Source organism: Arvicanthis niloticus, chromosome 3, assembly GCF_011762505.2.
Source record: "Arvicanthis niloticus isolate mArvNil1 chromosome 3, mArvNil1.pat.X, whole genome shotgun sequence".
Classification (NCBI taxonomy): domain Eukaryota; kingdom Metazoa; phylum Chordata; class Mammalia; order Rodentia; family Muridae; genus Arvicanthis; species Arvicanthis niloticus.
The window spans coordinates 127,311,654-127,331,207 of record NC_047660.1 but is presented as its reverse complement, the minus strand read 5'-3'; the positions used below and the strand labels follow the sequence as shown (position 1 = coordinate 127,331,207).

Genomic DNA, 19,554 nt, shown 5'->3' with positions numbered 1-19,554 from the left:
AAGTTGGACGTGATGTAAAATACATCCTTGATGTCTGTTCATAAAGCATTTTGAGAAATCAAGAGGTGAAAGGTGCTATGTAAGTACAAAATAATAGTGAAGACAGTTCAGTCAGGGTGCTACTTTTCTATGGTGATGGAATGGTTATGCTGCATTGAGAAGAGGGGAGCACCCCCAAAGCTAGTCTTCATCATCAACAAAACAATGGACTTCTGACAAACAGGCCATCACTATCTAGTTTGCGTTCTGCTAGCTATGTTCCATAATAAACTAGATGACAAAATATGAAATTAAGCCACTTATTCTACACAAACCAGTACTTTACCAAAGTTCTGCATTTTACAAGTCATATTCAAAAAACACACACAAATTAGCATTTTTGTACACGAATGTTTATTTCTCAATTAAACATTCCTTTTAAACACAAGGAATGAATTCTAAATCTTCATAAAGATGAATAAAAAAATGATATCCCTCCAGAATAATGTGTATAATCACTGTCCTTGGTCACTACTGGCATTTACTGTTTAACATCAAAAAACAAAAGTTATTTAAAAATCATGCTACTGGATTTCTACCCTCTTCACTATGACCAGTTCTACACTGATCTGCAATGTTTTACAAGTTTATATCATCAGATCGAAGCAAGTTTAAGGTGTGAAACAGCTGTATTAGACACAAAGTTACAAGATATAGTCAAGTTCGTAACGAATATAGGTGTTCTTATCATCATTGTAGATTCTTGGGTAATGTGCTATGAGAGCATCCTGCGAGCCAATGTAGATGGAGTTGTAAATTTTCCAATACACATCCCTGACTTTCCGAGCTGGGTGAAACAGACCCTAGAATAATAAAAGGTAGAGTTACTATATTTTTAAGGGAATGAATATATATAACTTTAATATAACTATAAGCTGTAAATATAATTAGAAATATTTTAAAATTTAGTTGGTATCATGGCACACACCTTTAATGCTAGCACTCAGAAACAGAAGCAAGTGGATCTATCTAGTTCAATGCTGGTCTGGTCTACATAGTAAGTTCCAAGCCAGCCAAGGCTACATAGTGAGGCCCTGTCTCAAAGAACAAAATAAAAACAAACAAACAAAAAAAAAACCAAACAAGTACTTACTTTAAAAAGGGAAGAAAAATAAAAAGCTAGAAACTATACAACAAAATTGTGGTGGGCAAACACAAAATCTAATTCCTATCTCAATTCAGAACTGTCTTCCACATAGTAATTAGGTAAGTGATTTTTTTTGAGCAATCCCTGCATAAAAACAACAACAACAAACCCACATTTAACCTACCTGTAAGCAATACTGCAACATTCTGCATGGTCCAATAGCAACCCTCAGGCCCTCCAGAGCTCCCATAACTGCCTGGATTACATGGGGAGATGTCTCAAACACATTAGGCCACACGTAGTTCAGTAAGTGATTCAGAGAATCTTCACAGCCAAATCCATAAACACCAAGTGACATGTGTTGTACCACTGCACTAGCTGTCTGTCTGTGTACAAGGTCCCTGTAATGGAAGGGAAAAGTCTCTTTAAATTAATGTCATTTTTTATAAGAAATATTCACTTGCACATTAGGAACTAATTACTCCTCAACATTTGATTCTCAGGAGTTAATGTCATTTTAAATTCTGTAACCTTAAATATTTGATAGTTAAGACACAAGTCAAAATTAAATTTACTCAAACTGGTGTAATTTCATTCAAAAATTCAATTTAAGAGAAAAATCTATCAGGTTTTTAAATCTGCACAAACAAAAGTTTTTATCTCGCCGGGCGGTGGTGGTGCACGCCTTTAATCCCAGCACTTGGGAGGCAGGTGGGTTTCTGAGTTCAAGGACAGCCTGGTCTACAGAGTGAGTTCCAGGACAGCCAGGGCTATAAAAAGAAACCTTGGTTTTTTGTTTTGTTTTGTTTTGTTTTGTTTTGTTTTGTTTTTTTTGGGGGGGGGGAGGCCGGGAGAGGTGGAGAGGGGGAGAGAGAATTTTTATCTCTAGCAGCATCTGAATTTGTGTTCATGGCATATCAATCTATTATTCACACTATCTATTCTTAGTGCAAACATAAAATAGTGCTCATACATTATGCCAAAATAGTAACACCCTCTCAAAGGCATTAGAAAATCTGAACTGTAACACTATAATTTGCTAATTTATTTAACAAATTCTATTCTTTTTAGTAATTTTCAAGTGAGTTACTACCTCAACTTGCACAGAACAGTTTCTTTAATTTCTTAAGAAAATTGCAAACAATCGATCTCCAAAGCACAGTATTTTTAAAATACAGAAGCAACAAATATTATAAACTCCAAAATTAAAACCTGAAAACCTTTCTAAAACAGTTGAGATCACAAAAAAGAATGTAAAAAGCATAGAAAACTATTCTGGTGATTAAACTTACATGAAAATTACAAAAAGTAGATTTGACAGGAGTCTAAATTTTCCAAAAATAAATTTGATTAACTGGGTATATGAAATTCAAATATATTTTACAGCAATATTCAAGAGCCTTTTTTTCTTATGAATAACAGCCCTAAAACAGAAAGTTCTGCCAAATGTTCAATCCTACTATCAGTTTTATTTGAAGTCAGTATATGAAGAGACAAGTCATGTTTTCTTTTCACAAAATCCTTCCATTCAGAACAAAACTTTTCACCTCAAGCCACACCTCTCAGTGGTTGTAATGTTCAGGAATGCCTCACTAAGAAGCAGTGTAATGAAGCAAGGCAATTTATTGCTATTTTGTTTGGTCCTAGAAAGATAGCCTTACACAGACTGTGATTACTAATCTGATTCCGTAACTTACATCTGTTCTTTCTAGTACCTAAGTCTGTTTATAAAGTGACCTTTATGAAGGTTACCCAACACTCTGGAGGTAGAGGGATGAGAAATGAAGTTTAAGGGCATGTTCAGCTACATAGTAAGTTCAAAGCCACCCTGGGTGACCTAAGACCCTGTCTCAAAACCAAAATTATAGGTTTCTCTGATATACACTAATTCATGTTCACCTTTTTTTCCCTAATTATTTTAAGAAACAGTAAATCAGTTATTGTATTTCAAAATTTACTTACCTTAACACGTATGAAAAGAGATTAACAAGGGTAGGGGAACTGGAAGAGAAAATCTGGGTACCCCACTAATACAAATATTAAGGTAAGAAATTACATTTATGTGAAATAATCCACAGTAGTATTTCTTCTTTAACAATACATTTAAGTTATCTTAGTATACTCTAAAATGAAGCATAATTGTTAATTATTTTTCTGCATTTAGTTTTAGTCACTTACCTATCCATTAATGCATCCTCAAGTAAAGGCGTTACAGCATAGATGTAGTCTTTTCCCATTTCACCAATATACTCAAACAAGAAGGAGAGTGATTTTAACACTCCATTTTGAACATTAAGTTCAGGAACTCTGTATTCATTCATTAAGGCAGGCAGTACTGTGAAGGGTGAACATGTTTCAGCAACAATGGCTATTGCTACTGTCGTACAAACTCTGTTCTGCCTTTCCTGAACTTTGAGGTTGTTTAAAAGTGTAGCCAATACATCATGAGGGCTAAAAAGAAAGAAGAAATACATATCATACTTATTAAATTTGTTCTCAGAGAACACAAAAACTACAAGGGAATGAGAAACATTAGTAACTTTCTGATAAAACTTTCTCATCACTAGGACTGAAGTTTTAAAATGATCTAATTACAACTTCCAAAAAAAAAAAAGGCTAGAGAGAAAAGGGTTAAAAAACATCTTCAGAGGAGGGCAACCCCATAACACCAGCAGTCTCAACCAACCTGGAACCCTGGGAGCTCCAAGAGACTGAGCCACAATGCAGACAGCATATACGAGCTGGTCCAAGACCCCACCTGACATATATAGCAGAGGTCTGCCTGGTCTGGCCTCAGTGGAAGAAGATGGACCTAATCCTTGAAGCCCCAGGGAAGGAGGATGCCTATTTGGGGGGTGGGGGTGGGGGCGCTCCACCATCTTGGAGGCAAAGGAGAGGAGAAATGGGATGAGGAACTACATACAGGGGCTGGGGGCAATGACTGGAATGTAAATAAAGAAAAAAACAGGAATACAGAGGGAAAAGCTTCATACAAATTGTCAGATTCGTCTTAACGTTAATTCAGGTAGACTCTTTTTATTCTTTATATTTTTTGAAATGTAAAGAAATTCGAATGGCCTCAAGAAGGCAGCCTTATAGATATAAGAACATCCCAAACTCTGGACTCCTAGCCCAAACACATACAATCTGTTCCTCATCTTCCCCATTAGCCCACTCCCATGGTTTTCCTAAACAAGAGTCACCCTACCTAGTCCTGGCTGCCTCCCACCCAGCTTTTACATACTCCTTTGCTAACAGTGAGAGACAATGGGACTAAGCAATTTTGCACTGTATCTATTTGCAGCCTTTTTTTTTTTTTTTTAAAGTCACACCAACACTGACACAAACAGTTCTATTCCTGGAGGAATGTTACCTAACTCATCAGACTTTTGTATGTTTTTTGAAATTACTTCCCAGTTGTTCTAGTTTCTTTTCTGATAAACACTCTGACAAGATATGTGGGGAAGAACAGGTTTATTTTGGCTTCTTTTTTAAAGATTTGTTCATTATTTTAGTTTAAGTAAATAAGTGCTCTATCTGCATGTACACCTGGGTGCCAAAAGAGGCATTAGATCCCATTATAGATGGTTGTGAGCCACCATGTGGTTGCTGGGAATTGAACTCAGAACCTGTTAAGAGCAGACAGTGCTCTTAACCACTGAGCCATCCGTCCAGCCCCTATTTCAGCTTCCATATCCATGTCATAATCTATCACTGAGGGAAGTCAAGGCAGAAAGCCAAACAGACATGGAAGCACAAATCACCCAGGCATGGTGATCAGTGGCTCACTTACAGGCTCATGCTCAACTTGCTTTCTTATACATCCCAAGACCATATACTACCCACAGGAATCAAGACAACTTCTCACAAACATGGTCACAGGCCCATTTGGTCTGTGCAATTCCTTGTCTCCCTAAGGTGACTCGGCTGTGTCCAGCTTCCGGCTGAATCTAATTAGAACACTTGAAAATAAACATTGATAGTCTCATTTTCTCCAATTAACTGTTTTTCTAGGGTAAGTTCTGAAGAAGAAGCAAAGAACCATCGATGAATTCATAACACAGATGAATCAGTCTTAGAACAATGCAATTTTAAAAGCACAGGAAGTGAAGATATGAATTATCTACAAATATTATATGTTGACCTGGGTTCAATTCCCAGCACCCACATGGCAGATGGCACCTGTTATAATTTGTTTCAGGGCTCCTGACACCCTCATATACACAAATGAACATAAAAAACATTGAAGAGCCGGACAGCGGTGGTGCACGCAGGCCTTTAATCCCAGCACTTGGGAGGCAGAGGCAGGCAGATTTCTGAGTTCGACGCCAGCCTGGTCTACAGAGTAAGTTCCAGGACAGCCAGGGCTACACAAAGAAACAGAAAGAGAGGGAGGGGGAGGGGGAGGGGGAAAGAGAGAGAGAGAAGAAAGGGGGAGGAGAGGAGGAGAGAAAGAAAGAGAGAAGGAGAGGGAGAGGGAGAGGGAGAGGGAGAGGGAGAGGGAGAGGGAGAGGGAGAGGGAGAGGGAGAGGGAGAGGGAGAGGGAGAGGGAGAGGGAGAGGGAGAGGGAGGGAGAGAAAACCATTGAAGAAAAAACATTTAAAAAGGAGGAAGAGGAGGAAGAAGAAAGAGGAAAGAGAAGGAAGGAGAGCTGGATGCATGGATCAGGGGTTAAAAGGTTGATCTTCCAGAGGGCCTGGGTATGATTTTCAGTACCCACATGTTCCAAATTCCAATAGATCTAATACTTTCTTCTGGTTCTTTAAGGGTACAGGCACACAAGTGGCATGCAAACATATGTGCAGTCAAAGCGCTCAAGTACATAACAAAAAGATTTGAAGTATGTTTAATACAAAAAAAAAAAACCCTAATGTTAAGAATTTCATACATTCACATAAATGTGGTTTGATCAAATCCATCCTTCTTCCTCTCCTTTCTAATGCCTCTCCTATCTCTCCCTTCTTCCATCAGTCCTCTCCAACTTAATGTTTTTTTGTTTTTTGTTTTTTAAGTCCACTGAGTTAGAGCTGTATAGTCTGCTCAGCGGTAGAGTGCTAGCTGCTTTTCCAGAGGACCCAGGTTTGACTCCAGCATTCACATGATGGCTCACAACCATCCATACCTTCTGTTCTAGGGAATCAAACACTTTCTTCTGACCGCCACTGGCAGCAGCAGGTATGCACATGTACATACATGCATTTACATGCATGCAAAACATTCAACAGACATAAATAAATAAATAAATCTTTAAAAAGAAATTACATCCACTAAGTCCAGATGGTGCTACTAATATGTGCATGGGTGTAGACATTCTACTTAAGTATGTGTAGACTCCCAGGGACCACATCTCTTAAATCTGAGTCTCTGAAGAAGTCATCAATTGCCAGTAGCTACCCAGATAGGGGCAAGACCTCAGGATTCCCTCTCCCATCTATGTAGGTAGTTTGGTTGACTTGAGCTTGTCCTTGCAGTCATGAGTGATGTGAGTTCATGTGTGTAGTTGCAATGTCATATCCAACCAGTGTTCTGCTGCTGCAGATGTCCACTACCTCTGACATTTACCATCTTTATACTCCATTCTTCCAAAATGATCACCAAACCTTGATAAGAGGTATGTGATCTAATTGTCCACTATTATGCTTAATGGGCATAATAAACTGTACCCTAAAATTTTCATCTTTATAGCCATAAATCAGTGCACTTCTCAATTTTATTAGAGGTTGAGAACCTTATTTTAAAGATTTATTTATTTCATGTATGTGGGTACACCGTCACTGTCTTCAGACACACCAGAAGAGGGCATTAGATCTTATTACAGATGCTTGTGAGCCACCATGTGGTTGCTGGGAATTGAACTCAGGACCTCTGGCAGAGCAGTCAGTGCTCTTAACCACTGAGCCCTATCTCCAGCCCGAGAACCTTATTTTAATTCTTTAAAATACACTCATTTTTATACTTGTGAGTGTTGTCTGCATGTACTCACTGTCTGCACAGGGGATCAGATCCCCTGGCACTGGAGTTATGGCCATGGGTTGTATGAGCCATGTGGGTGCTGAATCAAACCTGGCTCCTCTGCAAACAGTGGCCAGGGCTCTTTACTTTACCACCTTTCCAGCCCCAGAGAAGCATCATTTTGTTAAGAGCAATTAAAACTGAGGCCCACAATCTGAAAATTTGAAAAAAAGTAAGAAACTGCAAAATACTCATTCTTTAATATTTTAAGCAATACTCCAGCCAGGCTTGATGGTGAGTGCTCTTAATATGTTTTTGATCTCAGCACTGGGGAGGCAGAAACAGGCAGATCTATGAGTCTGAGGCCAGCCTGGTCTAGATACCAAGTTCCAGGACAGCCAAGACCAACACTCGAATGTGTCTCTGAAAATATCTCTACTTTGCTAGGAGAAATTTTAAAGCCTACTGTCTGAATTAAGTAAAAACTTTAAAAAAAATATTTTAATAGGGAAAGGCAGGTCAATGGTTAAATAAATATTTTATTATTTATTAATATTAATATTTTAAAAAGTAATAATTAACTATACTATGCCTCAAAAGCTATGTCTACATGAAAGTACTTTCCAACACAATGGGTCTATTATAACCTACAAAAATACTCACCCAATAGCCTTTGCAATATAACCAAATGTATTGACGGTAGCTCTTCGAATAGCTTTTTTGTGAGCTTTTAAGAGCTCTAAAAGCTCAAAGCAAATCCTCATCCACTCTCTTGCAGATACATATTCAGCTCCCCTAAATTTAAAAAAAAAAAGGGGGGGCCAATTAAATGAATTAGCATGGTTGTATTATCGATGTATTTTGATATTTGTTTTGTTTCTGTAGTGTTAGGGATGAAGCCCAGGGCCCATGAATGCCAGATAAGGGTTCTACTACTGATCTATACCTCTTACTCTAATGAAAGTTTAGAAAGTAAATGTGCATATTCAATTCTGAAATTATCACTAACTCATCTCATATATTAAATGAAAGCTATTATCACCCTTTTAAAAAGCCTGACTTGTTAAGTGGTGCTATACAGCTTTAATCCCAGCAGTACTTGGGAGGCAGATCTAATTTAAGTTCAAAGTCAACCTGGTCTGTATAGTGAGTTCCAGGCCAGCCAAGGATAAGGTCAGACCTTGTCTCAAAAGAAAAGAAAATAACAAAAAGAAAGCAAGCCTGACTTAGTTTTAAAACTATACTGCTAAGCCGGGCAGTGGTGGCACACGACTTTACTACTCCCAGCATTTGGGGGGGAGGCAGAGAAGTGGCTCTCTGAAGACAGCCTGGTCTACAGAGTGAGTTCCAAAACAGCCAGAGATACATAGAGAAAACCTGTAGGGGGTGTAGGGGAGAGAAAGACACCCACACAAAACACTATACTGCTATTTCCTATTACCACTCAAAGTGAAATCTTGCTAAATCTAAAATGAAACACTGCCTATACTTGAACTAAACAGGAGAGTGTTGCTATGTGATCTCCTTACCTGTCAGCAATGCGTCCAACAAGATCAATACAATTCTCTTGTACTTTTTCATGTCTGTTCTTTAAGATGGGGGTGAGTCTAGGCAGGAGATCTTTAATCGGTGGTGTCATCTTATGCATACCTATTTGACAGAAATCAAAGAACTATTAAAACCTGAACTGCAACCTTTCATTTCTCCTTTTACAGTACAATGTAAAAATACGAACTTATACGCTACCCGTGGATAAAAGCCCCAGATTCTAATTAGACTTAGAATTTTTTAAACTATTAAGAGTTTCTACTTACATTTAGAAATCAAAGATATCAGTGAAATGATTTTAAAAATGAGTGTTACTCAGTAGTAGAAAGGTATTTGGTTTTGAAATGTTATTTGTACATTGACATTTAAGTATGGGGACAGCCTGTGTTGTGGCTAAATACAACAATATAAGCCAAAGCTAGATCAGATCAGCAAGGGTCCCTACACCCCATAACTGAAAAACAGACCTCCAGTCTCCCTGAGATGCAGGGCACACCTCAAAGTTATTTAAACCTATGAAGAGAGAAAAAGGGGCAGCTAGCAGGGGCTCTTGATCTAACTAGAATTACGTGCTCTGATTCTCCACTGCTTTTCTCATGTTTGCCAGATAAACAACATGGTTTACAATTCTGGCAAACCAGAGAACCACAAGTAGCTAAAAGACTTTTGGCAAGTCATTATCTGTGAGAATCTGGGCTAAATTGGGGATTCTATGTAAATGCAACATTTCAAAGCTCTATACTGCATAATACTCCTTATCCCTTCCCCCAAAATGGGGAGAACAGTGATTATCAACAGCCAGGTATTATGAACTCTTAGCCTTTTCCAACCCTTTCAGTCCTGAAGGAGTTACTTTCAACACTGCTTAAATACAATGACATTTTGAACACAGGAATCCTTTTGTTTGCTTCATAATTCCTTGAAAAGAAGTTTTCTGCCCATACCAGAGATTGTTCTTTATTTGTGTTTTTACTTATAGATAGCCGTTTTTTAACCAAGTCATCTTCTTTGAACTCATAGTAAACAAAAAACAACAAAAACAAAACAAAAAACCCTCAACAACCAGTCAAAATATTTAAACATAGAAGAGTAGATAAAGAAAAATTCTAAAACTAAATTACACCTTCAGGGCTGCTCCTTCCCTTTACAGAAGATGCTAGGTTATTTTTCAGCTGATACACTAGTTCTAATAGGGCCCCTCTTCCATTAACTCAAAACATTTGGAGCTATAACTATTTCTGTACTTTAAATTTCTCCTTTAACATTTTTACATAAAATATAGATAGGTAATAGTAAGAGAGACTTGTGACATCTGACAATCCTAAAGTTGTCAAGAAAAGAAGATAAAAATCAACAAACTCCTAAATACAACCTTATATTTTGCTTTCAAAATACCAAGAAAATTAAAAGGTCAAATTCTCACGTGAGCAGCACATTCCATACCTATTACGTTTACAATAGCCTTCAGTGCTCCGAGAATGCTGCCCAATACTTCAGGGTATTCTTCACCCAAATATTCATACAGCACCACACCCAAGTGCCCCATCAGTTTTTCCTTAAAAAAAAAAAAAAAATGTTTAAAATGTTATATTTTCCATTAAGCTACCTGTTTAAAAATATACACATCAGGTAGAATAGATTACCTCTTGACAAGTCTTCATAACAACAGCAGTTCGAGAAATCAAATCAGCTGCTTGTTGCCTAACTTTTGCTGATTTATTATTTAAACGCCACAAAACTGTACCACAGATCTGAGGCAAGTATGGTTTGACTCGTTTGCCAAGAGCATTAACTACTGTGCCAAAACCATTCAACATTACTGAATCCTGAAAGAGAAAAGTTAAGTTATATTTAGAAAAACAAAATCACTAAAAATATAGAATATAGTTTCAACTGAAAGTTCATTGTTCAGTAACATTCAATCTTTGCCAACCACCCAAACATCCCATTTGTTTTTAAATCGAACCAAAAAAATCGGAGGTAAAAGAGCAAGTTAAACTGAGGAAAACTGGTCACTAAAATGTCTTTTAAGGGACATCTGCTTTTAAGTCAATGACAACATGCCATGATACTTAAGTTTGTGACAGGCCAGGGTGATGGTGGCTCAGTAAGTACCTGCTTCCAAGCCTGATGCCTATTCCCCAGGAAACACATGGTGACAGGAGATGACCGATCCCCAAAATCTCCCGGTAATTTTCACCCACACATATGCACACAAAATAATAAAATTTAAAAGCCAGAAATAAAGTGGCTGGCTGCCCTTACCTCTGTAGTCTGTTCTTGGAAAGCATAGAGAATACCATCAATCAGCTGTTCCTCGAGTTTGTGGTCAATATCTGCTGCACCTAGATTGCCCATAATTTTCTCAATTGTTTCCATCACCATTTTCCTGTACTGCTCAGCTTCATCCTTCAGATCATCAACAATCCTAGATATGATCTCTGCTGCACCTACTTTGTTTGCCAACTCCACAGTTGTGTCGACTAACTAAAAGACAAAACAAAAACAAAACCCTGTAAATCTATTACTTTTCCAAGGAAATAAAACTTACCTAAACTTTCAATGTGAGAGCACCTAGATATGGTGGTCCATGCCTATGATCCCAGCTCTCAAAAGGCTGAAGAACATCTTTGAAATTCAATGCGAGTCTGGATGGAAATTATATATATCAAAGTCCAGGCCAGCCCAAAACGTAAGATCTATCTCCAAAACAATAACAATTCTAAGTAAAACTATACTTAGGTTTCAGCTGGCTAAAGCCTCAATTTACCAGACACATCCATCAACTGTTGAGCTGGGAAGCTGAGACAGAAAGACCAAGATTTTGAGTCTAGCCTGGGCTACAAAATAAAATTTTTTTCAAAAAACAAACAGGGCTGTAGAGAAGGCTCAAAAGGTAAAAGGCACTTGCCAACAAATCTGATAACCTGAGCTTAATCCCCATGATCCATCTGGAAGAGGTAAGTCCTCTGCTTGCTGCTCTCTGACCTAACCGTCACATATACATGCCCTGGGGCACATATACAGACCAAGTAAGTAAGTGTAAATTAAACACAATACATACACATACATACATACACACAGAGGCCAGGCTAGACAAAAGGCTCAGCAGTTAAGAGCACTGGGGGTGGGGATAAGGTTCCTTCCAGAGGACCCAACTTCAATTCCCAGCACCCACATGGTGGCTCATAACTCCAAATACCAGATCTGATAAGCTGGCCTCTGCAGGCATGACACACACCAAATGATGCACAAATACACATCCAAGCAAAAAAACAATACACATAAAAGATAAAATTTTAAGTTTTAAATGCACTAGTTAATAGAAATTTTACATTAAATGTATGCTTTTAAAAAAAAAGACAACAAAAAAAGAGGGCAGATGTGGCTGAGCACACCTTTAATTCCAGGATGTAGAAGGCGGCAGCAGGTAGAGCTGTCAGTCTGAGGTCTACAGAGTGATCTAGGCTATTTAGTGAGACCCTATCTCAGTCAGACACACCAAACAGAAAGAATAAGCTTAAAAATTCCATCTCTGATCACAGTAAAATACATACAAGTATAAATTTTAAGACAGTCAAAGCAAATCATAATATGTAATATGCATTCTAAGTAGGTAAAGAATTAGTCAAAAAGATTTGTAAGAATCAATTTTTTGTTTGTTTTTATTTTGTTTTTCGAGACAGGGTTTCTCTGTGTAGCCCTGGCTGTCCTGGAACTCACTCTGTAGACCAGGCTGGCCTCAAACTCAGAAATCCGCCTGCCTCTGCCTCCCAAAGGCGTGCACCACCACTGCCCGGCGAGAATCAAATTTTAATAAAAGGTCACCTGTCGGTAATTTCTTCTATCCAAAGCCATTCTGTGTTGCCAGAAGTGTTTAAAGAAAGGTGGAAGAATCTCTGTTTTGATGTAGTTCGCTTCTACACCATCAGTTCCACAACACTGTTTCACCACCTAAAAGGTTAAAAAAAAAGTCATCAAATGCAGCATGGACAAAACACAATCACAGTTATGAGTAGATACCAATACCTAATTTTCACAATACAATCCAAATTTTAGCAATATATGTAACCAAGTATCCAAGCTGTAATACCTTTTGCAGTACAAAACAAGTTTGTTTTGTTTTAACGGTATAAAGATCTCTTTGAACTTCCTAAAACATGCACAGTGTGGTAACAAACACGTACCCACAAATTGAACAACTAATTACTTACCTTCAAAACAATTTTCTTCATTTCTTCATCAGGGGACTGGAATTCTCGAATAAGGATTAACATCACTTCTCTAGTATAGTAGTTGGCATACTCTGCATCCATAAGAGGAATAAGATACCCAATAGCCTTCAAGAAAGCAGCCAGACCCTATTTAAAAATAAAATATATATATATATATATATACACATGTCAGTAAATTAAGTTTGTGTTATCTTACTAGCAACATAAGCAGATCTAACGAGCAGACTCACCTTTCCTCTATGTTGGCGGATACCCTTCCATAGGGGCTTGAGCACAGAATCAAAAGACTCAATACCATAAGGAGTTGCTGCCTCAGCCAAAGCAGCAATGGCCAGAGCACTGATAGTCCGCACTTTCTGCTGCTCATCCACGAGACCTATACAATCAGACAGAGTTATGAGTAGGTAATTTTCACAGTACAACCCAAATTTTAGGAGTGTATCTAACCATGTATCCAAACTGCAAGAACTTTTTTTACAGTACATGAAATTCAGGCAAAGGCAATTTAACAGAAAATATTGCAAACTCCATTTCAAAATATATCATATTTGTGTGAGGAAAGCCTTTCATTTATTTATTTACATATACACTTCCCCCATCAGGACAGTTGATCTATATATAAAAAACATATCATCACTTACCATGTTCAATGATTTCAACTAAACTTCTGAGATGTGGCAAGATAGCACAGCCCATGAGAATGGCTATCTGCTGTACAATCTTAATACCAGTGTGCCTTGCTTGCCAAGATTTCTTGCTTTTGCACACAGCTTTTAAGAAAGGCAATAAAGAAGGAATGCCCAGGGCAGAGGCTACGACAGCAAAAGCTCTAGCTGTTGTGTTTCGGACATATTCATCCATGTTATCTATATCCGGTCTCATGGTAGAAATCATAGTAGCCAGACCAGCAGCCTAAAGGGAACAGTTACAACAGCAGCTTCAGTTAGTACCATTAATCCTCAACCCATCAAAAGACAAAGTTTCTTTTCTAAGAATCTAATGGGAATACCTTTGCCAAATTAGAAATAATCTCTCGGCCTTCCACTCTAGCATAGTAATCTTCATCAATCAACAGTGGCTCGATAACCACGAGAATCTGAAAGGGAAAAAAGAGGAATTACATTTCCACATCAATTTATCAAAGACATTTGTTAATCGAGGGATAGATGAAAGAATTTTAATTCCCTGGCAGTAGTTACACATTCCTTTAATCTGCACTCAGGAGGCAGAGGCAGGTGGATCTGAGTTCAAGGGCAGCCTGGACTACAGAACAAGTTCAAGGACAGCCAGGGCCACACATACACACAAAGGAGAATAACTTCCAGATTCCACACAGTGGGAAATAGAACCAGAAAAATAAAAGTTAAACCACTAAACACTACTTCAAGAACAAACCAACCTTGTGCACATAGGGCCGCACCAAGTCATCAAGTTTATACAATATTCTATCAATAACTTTCACAAGTAAGTGTCGCTCTTGATCCTCAAGTGTAGGGGACATCAACAGAGGAAGAATCTGGTTAAACAGTGGTCCAGCTCCAAATTCTCGAGCTTTATCAGTGATCTGACGTAAGGCAGCCTGAGGAAAATCAGAGGAAAAAGAAAAGTTACTTTATTACGAGAAAACATTCCAAAGTCGCAAATTTCACCAGGAATATTACAATGTATACTTTTGCAGGCAATTTATATACAGTAGTCTGAATTCCTGTCAAAATTGTTTTAACATTCAAACTCTTACAATCTTAAGTTCAACATTAGCATCATTTAAAAAGGGCAATTAATTTAGTGGTAGGTGAGGGCTGAGAGGTAAAGGTGCTTATCACCAAGCCTAATGACTCTATTTCAAACCTGAGATCCAGACAATAAAAGGGGGAAACCAACTTCCAAAAGCTGTTCTGGGAACTTCATGTTTATGGAGAATGACCTACCTGCCCACTTGCACACACATCCATGCACCATGCATGCACACAAGTGTGTATAACAAATGAATAGATGAGCATAAAAGAAAAAAAAGGGTAATTTAGAGGGTTAGCAAGATTCTTTCCTCAGTGGGTACAGGGTACTGGCAGGTCACCAAGCCTGATGTTCATCTGAGTTCAATCCTCAGAACCCTTACAGTAGAAGGAAAAAACTGACTCCTGAAAGTTATCCTGACCTTCCACCTGTGCTCCATGTGCACATGGCCATAAATAGATGTTTAAAAAAAAAAAAAAAAAAGGATAACTTAGTAGAGCTATGGAGCCATGCAAGCTTAAACATATGCCTTAGTTCTGCCTGAACAACCTTCTTCTATATGCAAGCCACATTTGGTGTTAATAAGTAAGTCATAATTTCCACTAATTACTATGTTCTATGAAGACAAAAAGTATTTAGCCTTCTCATATCCTTCTTAGAACAAAAATCCTTTGATTAGAAGAGTGAAATGCATTGAGCCTGGAGCATAAGTCTGTAACCCCAAGCAGCTGCTCCAGAGGAAGACGATCCACAGCTCAAGCCCTGACTCAACAAGCTTAAGACCAAGCTATCAGAGACCATATAAAGTCAAAAAAGGAACCGGGGCAGAGCGCCATGTCTTATTCTGCTAATTCCATCACTCAGGTAACTAGACAAAGACTTGTTATCAGTCTAAATCCAGCCTGGGCTAAGAGTTTCAAGCCAGCCTGGGATAGTTTAAGAACCTATCTCATAAACAAAAATAATGAACATAACAAATCAAAAAACTAGAACTAGGAATCAGATGTGATACACACCTTCAATGTTTATTAAAGATGATACATTATCTGTAATCTGAGCACTTAGGAACTAGAGGCAGGTAGATCTCTGTAGGTTCTAGGCCAACCTGGTCTACCTAGTAAATTACAAAACTACCAGGACTATGTAGAGATCCTGTCTTTAAAAAATTGAATGAATGAATGACCTTACCTTTCTCATTGGAGGTGTACCATTCTTAATTTTTAAAAGCAACTTCATTATTTTTCTTTCTTTTTGCTCTTCTGGACTAAGTGTTGATTCATCTACATCAACCTACAATAAAATTTAAAAGTAGATCAAATTCATGATTTGTAACTCCCAAAGAGCAATACTTCAGTTTTGCTATCAACACTTACCAATAGTTTATCAAAGTACTGAATGTCATCAGGTTTTAAAAATGGAAGATTCCCAGATGGCTGGTCATTGACACTTTTCATAGTTCTGTCTTCAGTTTGCATGTGGAAACCAGTCATCCCGCCCAAAGGTGTGGGAGTTGCCGTCAACTTTCGAGCTGGAGTTCGAATAGGAACATAACCGGCTGGAGGCGGGAGCACCTAAGAGAGTTAAAAACATGTTAGTACAACTAACTGCCTTGGCTTTGGATACTCAAAGACAAACTGAGCAGCATTTCTACTTATAGACATTTCATAATGTATTAGCTAGCACGTATACCTGAAGAAAATATATCTCACTATGTAATGTTAACTAAAAGTTAAGATTATTTTTGTTTGTTTGTTTGTTTTTCGAGACAGGGTTTTTCTGTGTAGTCCTGGCTGTCCTGGAACTCACTCTGTAGACCAGGCTAGCAACAGTTAAGATATTTACAGAAAATATTATTTGCTAATTAAAATTTAAGTGGAAAAGAAAGAAATATATGAAGCACTCTATAAAAAAGTCTGATCATCTGGGCAGTGGTGGCACACACCTTTGATCCCAGCACTTGGGAGGCAGAGGCAGAGGCAGGCAGATTTCTGAGTTCCAGGCCAGCCTGGTCTACAGAGAAACCCTGTCTCAAAAAACAAACAAACAAACAAAAGAGCAAGTGTCCCTTCTACTGGTATTAAGGAAGCTAAGAACTATAATTGAGAAAGATATTTATGCAATTAATATTAGACTGTCCACATGCAAAACATTACAAGGAGGCTATAGGTGGTTTGCTTTTTATTTTTAAAGTTTTACTGATTGATAGTGGTTATAAGACCCTTACCTTCCTGGGCAAATACTCTAGCACTAAGCAATATGACATGTTCATCTAAAGCAAATGATCTAATACTCAAGTGAAATGGGGGTAGCACACACATCAGCTCGCTGTTCTGACAATGGTCAACAGCAGAAAGGCTGTCTAAAGGTCATGCATCCTAAGACTGAGCTACAGTGTTGATGTAGACTCTAGCTGTCACCACAAACACTCTGCCAACAAGTATTTTCATAATGATGGTTACTTAGAAAACTTCATAGTTCAAAATAAACTTCAATAAACCTGAGCTACAGAGTGAGATCCTGTTGTAAAATTAAAAACATGAATAAATTTCAAGTTATTACTGGTAAGGAAACATTCTTTGTGTCACCAGCAATCTATGTCATTTAGAGAGAAAGTTTTATTGAACTATCAAAACCAGCATGTTATGAGCTCAGTCCCACAAAACTAATTTAGAGGTTCTCTAAGCACTGTCTGTGGACCTCCAGAAGCCCTTAAGATGCCTCACAGAAAGTAATAAGTGCCAGCAGCGGTAACATACCCTTTAGACAGATCTCTGTGCCTTTAAAGTCACCTGATCTGTATCTTGAGTTCCAGGCCAGACATGATCACAAAGTGAGAGACTAACTCAAAAAGTAATAATTTTTTTTTTTTCAAAGCAGAAACTAGGAAAGTGATTTAAAGCACTTGCACCTCAAAATCAGAACCCAGAACCCAAGTTGGGCCGCTCACAATTGCCTGTGATTCTATTGGAGGGATTACACTGGCTTCTGCAGAAACCTGCATATACTCACACAAATAATTAAAAATAAAATAGTATGTAAGATAGTGTTTTAATTGTGTATATATGTGTGCCTGGATGTAAGTTTGTACACTTGAATACGGAGCCTGGAAGGCCAGCACAAGACCTCTCGGGTTCCTAAGAGATCATTACAGGTAATTGTGAGCTCCTTGATGTGAGTGAGTGCTGGGAACCCCAGTGTTCTTTAAAGGCAATACATGTTCTTAACCACTGAGCCATTTCTCCAGCCCCAAATAAAAGTTTCTGCTGGGAGGGGTTTGAGGCAGAGTATCTCTATGTAGCCCTGGGTGGTCTAAAACTTGTTATCTGGACGAAAATGACCTCAAACTCAAGAGATCCGCCCACTTCTGACTCCCACCAATCATTAGGACTAAAAGCTGCCAAAATAATAAAGCTTCGTGCTATTTATTTCATCTCTATGACTTTTTCAAACTGAAATGCACTTAGTAATAACTAAAAATATGACATTAGTAAATTTTGGAAAGGCCAATGCAAATTTACCAGGCAACCTTTTTAACTAAATACTTAAAACTCATATCTTCAACACAACACATTTATCATATATTCGCTGCTAGTACCTTATATCCTTCTGGGAACATAGCATCTAATTCTTCATCAGAAAGTGGGCGGTTTCGCTCATCAATTTCTCTCTCCCACCGCCAAGCTTGAAGCTGCTCAGGAGTCATGCTCATTATGTGACCTACCATAAAACCAAAATTGTTAATGATCATGGTGTGAGCCCTTCAGATACAAAACAACTAAGATCAGCCCTAGTATCAGAGTGTTTTACACTGCAAATGCAAATCAAGAGTTATGTATGTATATTTACATTCTTAATAGAAAAGTCAGCATTAATAAAACCCAGAAAAAACAGCAGTTAAAAAAAAATTCATATAACTGTAAGAGAAAGAATAATGAAAAAATTTGTACCTGGAGTGGGTGTAGCCATGTTCATGGCCGGTGTGCCAATTGGTGTTTTTCCTGGAGTCAGAACAGGAGTGCTTCCACCCATTTGACTAGCTGGCGTTTCATCCCAACGAGACTTTCTTTTACTTGCTCCAGGAGTTGGTGTTTCACCAATAGAGTCTCCACCTCGATCTGTCCGAGGAGTCTCAGCCCATCCACTTCCATGCCCAGGAGTATCTTCAAAGGCAAAGGGTCAGTAAAATCACACTATTAACCACTTTTAAAACGCTAATTCCCCGACATGCAATTTGATTAAGTTCAAAAAGAAGATATTTCTAAAACAAGATCCAGTTAATCTTTTGCCCACTATTTGTTTCGTTTCCACTGACTACAAAGTCACATACATCAACTAACAGAAAAACAAAACTTTTTATCCACACCTCACTGTTTTTTATCTTGAGCCATGTTCCAGCTATTCTCACTATATAGGAAACACTAGATTTAGGCAAATTTCTGAGACAACATAAAATATAGCCTAGCAGAAGCCAGAAAGTAATGGAAGAAAGGAAAAACTTTATCTAGAGAATGCAGTTTCTTTTTGAATCACTGAAAGAAAAAAAAGTCAATAGCAGTCAAAGTCATAGTTGTGCAACACTGGAAATATGCTTAAGATCACTAAATTGTGCACTTTAAAAATGGTTAAAACTAGCGTATTTAAACACACACACATACACACAGGAGGCTGAGGAAAGTTAAAGGCTAGTGAAATGGTATCCACAACCTTTTTTATTTTTAAGTTTAAAAGTTTAAAAAAAAAGAGGGCCACAAAATTATCTTATTTTTAATATCTTAAAAACATAAAATTTGCTGGGCAATGGTGGTGCACACCTTTAATCCCAGCACTTGGGAGGCAGAGGCAGGCAGATTTCTGAGTTCGAGGCCAGCCTGGTCTACAGAGTGAGTTCCAGAGCAGCCAGGACTACACAGAGAAACCCTGTCTCGAAAAACAAACAAACAAACAAACAAACAAACAAAA

At 38.0% G+C, this 19,554-nt stretch overlaps 1 protein-coding gene across 1 annotated transcript in view; it reads right to left on the bottom strand.

The window, feature by feature from the left end:
- Nucleotides 1-370: 370 nt before the first annotated feature.
- The window catches only part of Sf3b1 (splicing factor 3b subunit 1), a 36,822-nt gene continuing 17,638 nt past the window's right edge, over nt 371-19,554 (bottom strand). The window contains exons 8-25 of the mRNA XM_034499117.1: nt 18,543-18,755; nt 18,191-18,312; nt 15,969-16,166; nt 15,784-15,885; nt 14,261-14,440; nt 13,871-13,957; nt 13,503-13,773; nt 13,092-13,237; nt 12,841-12,987; nt 12,455-12,580; nt 10,892-11,113; nt 10,270-10,452; nt 10,070-10,181; nt 8,608-8,728; nt 7,742-7,873; nt 3,305-3,577; nt 1,311-1,527; nt 371-842 (exon numbers count right to left, since the gene is read on the bottom strand). Of these exons, the coding sequence (XP_034355008.1) occupies nt 684-842; nt 1,311-1,527; nt 3,305-3,577; nt 7,742-7,873; nt 8,608-8,728; nt 10,070-10,181; nt 10,270-10,452; nt 10,892-11,113; nt 12,455-12,580; nt 12,841-12,987; nt 13,092-13,237; nt 13,503-13,773; nt 13,871-13,957; nt 14,261-14,440; nt 15,784-15,885; nt 15,969-16,166; nt 18,191-18,312; nt 18,543-18,755 (3,011 nt within the window). The 3' untranslated portion in view covers nt 371-683. The remainder of the gene's footprint in view (nt 843-1,310; nt 1,528-3,304; nt 3,578-7,741; nt 7,874-8,607; nt 8,729-10,069; nt 10,182-10,269; nt 10,453-10,891; nt 11,114-12,454; nt 12,581-12,840; nt 12,988-13,091; nt 13,238-13,502; nt 13,774-13,870; nt 13,958-14,260; nt 14,441-15,783; nt 15,886-15,968; nt 16,167-18,190; nt 18,313-18,542; nt 18,756-19,554) is intronic.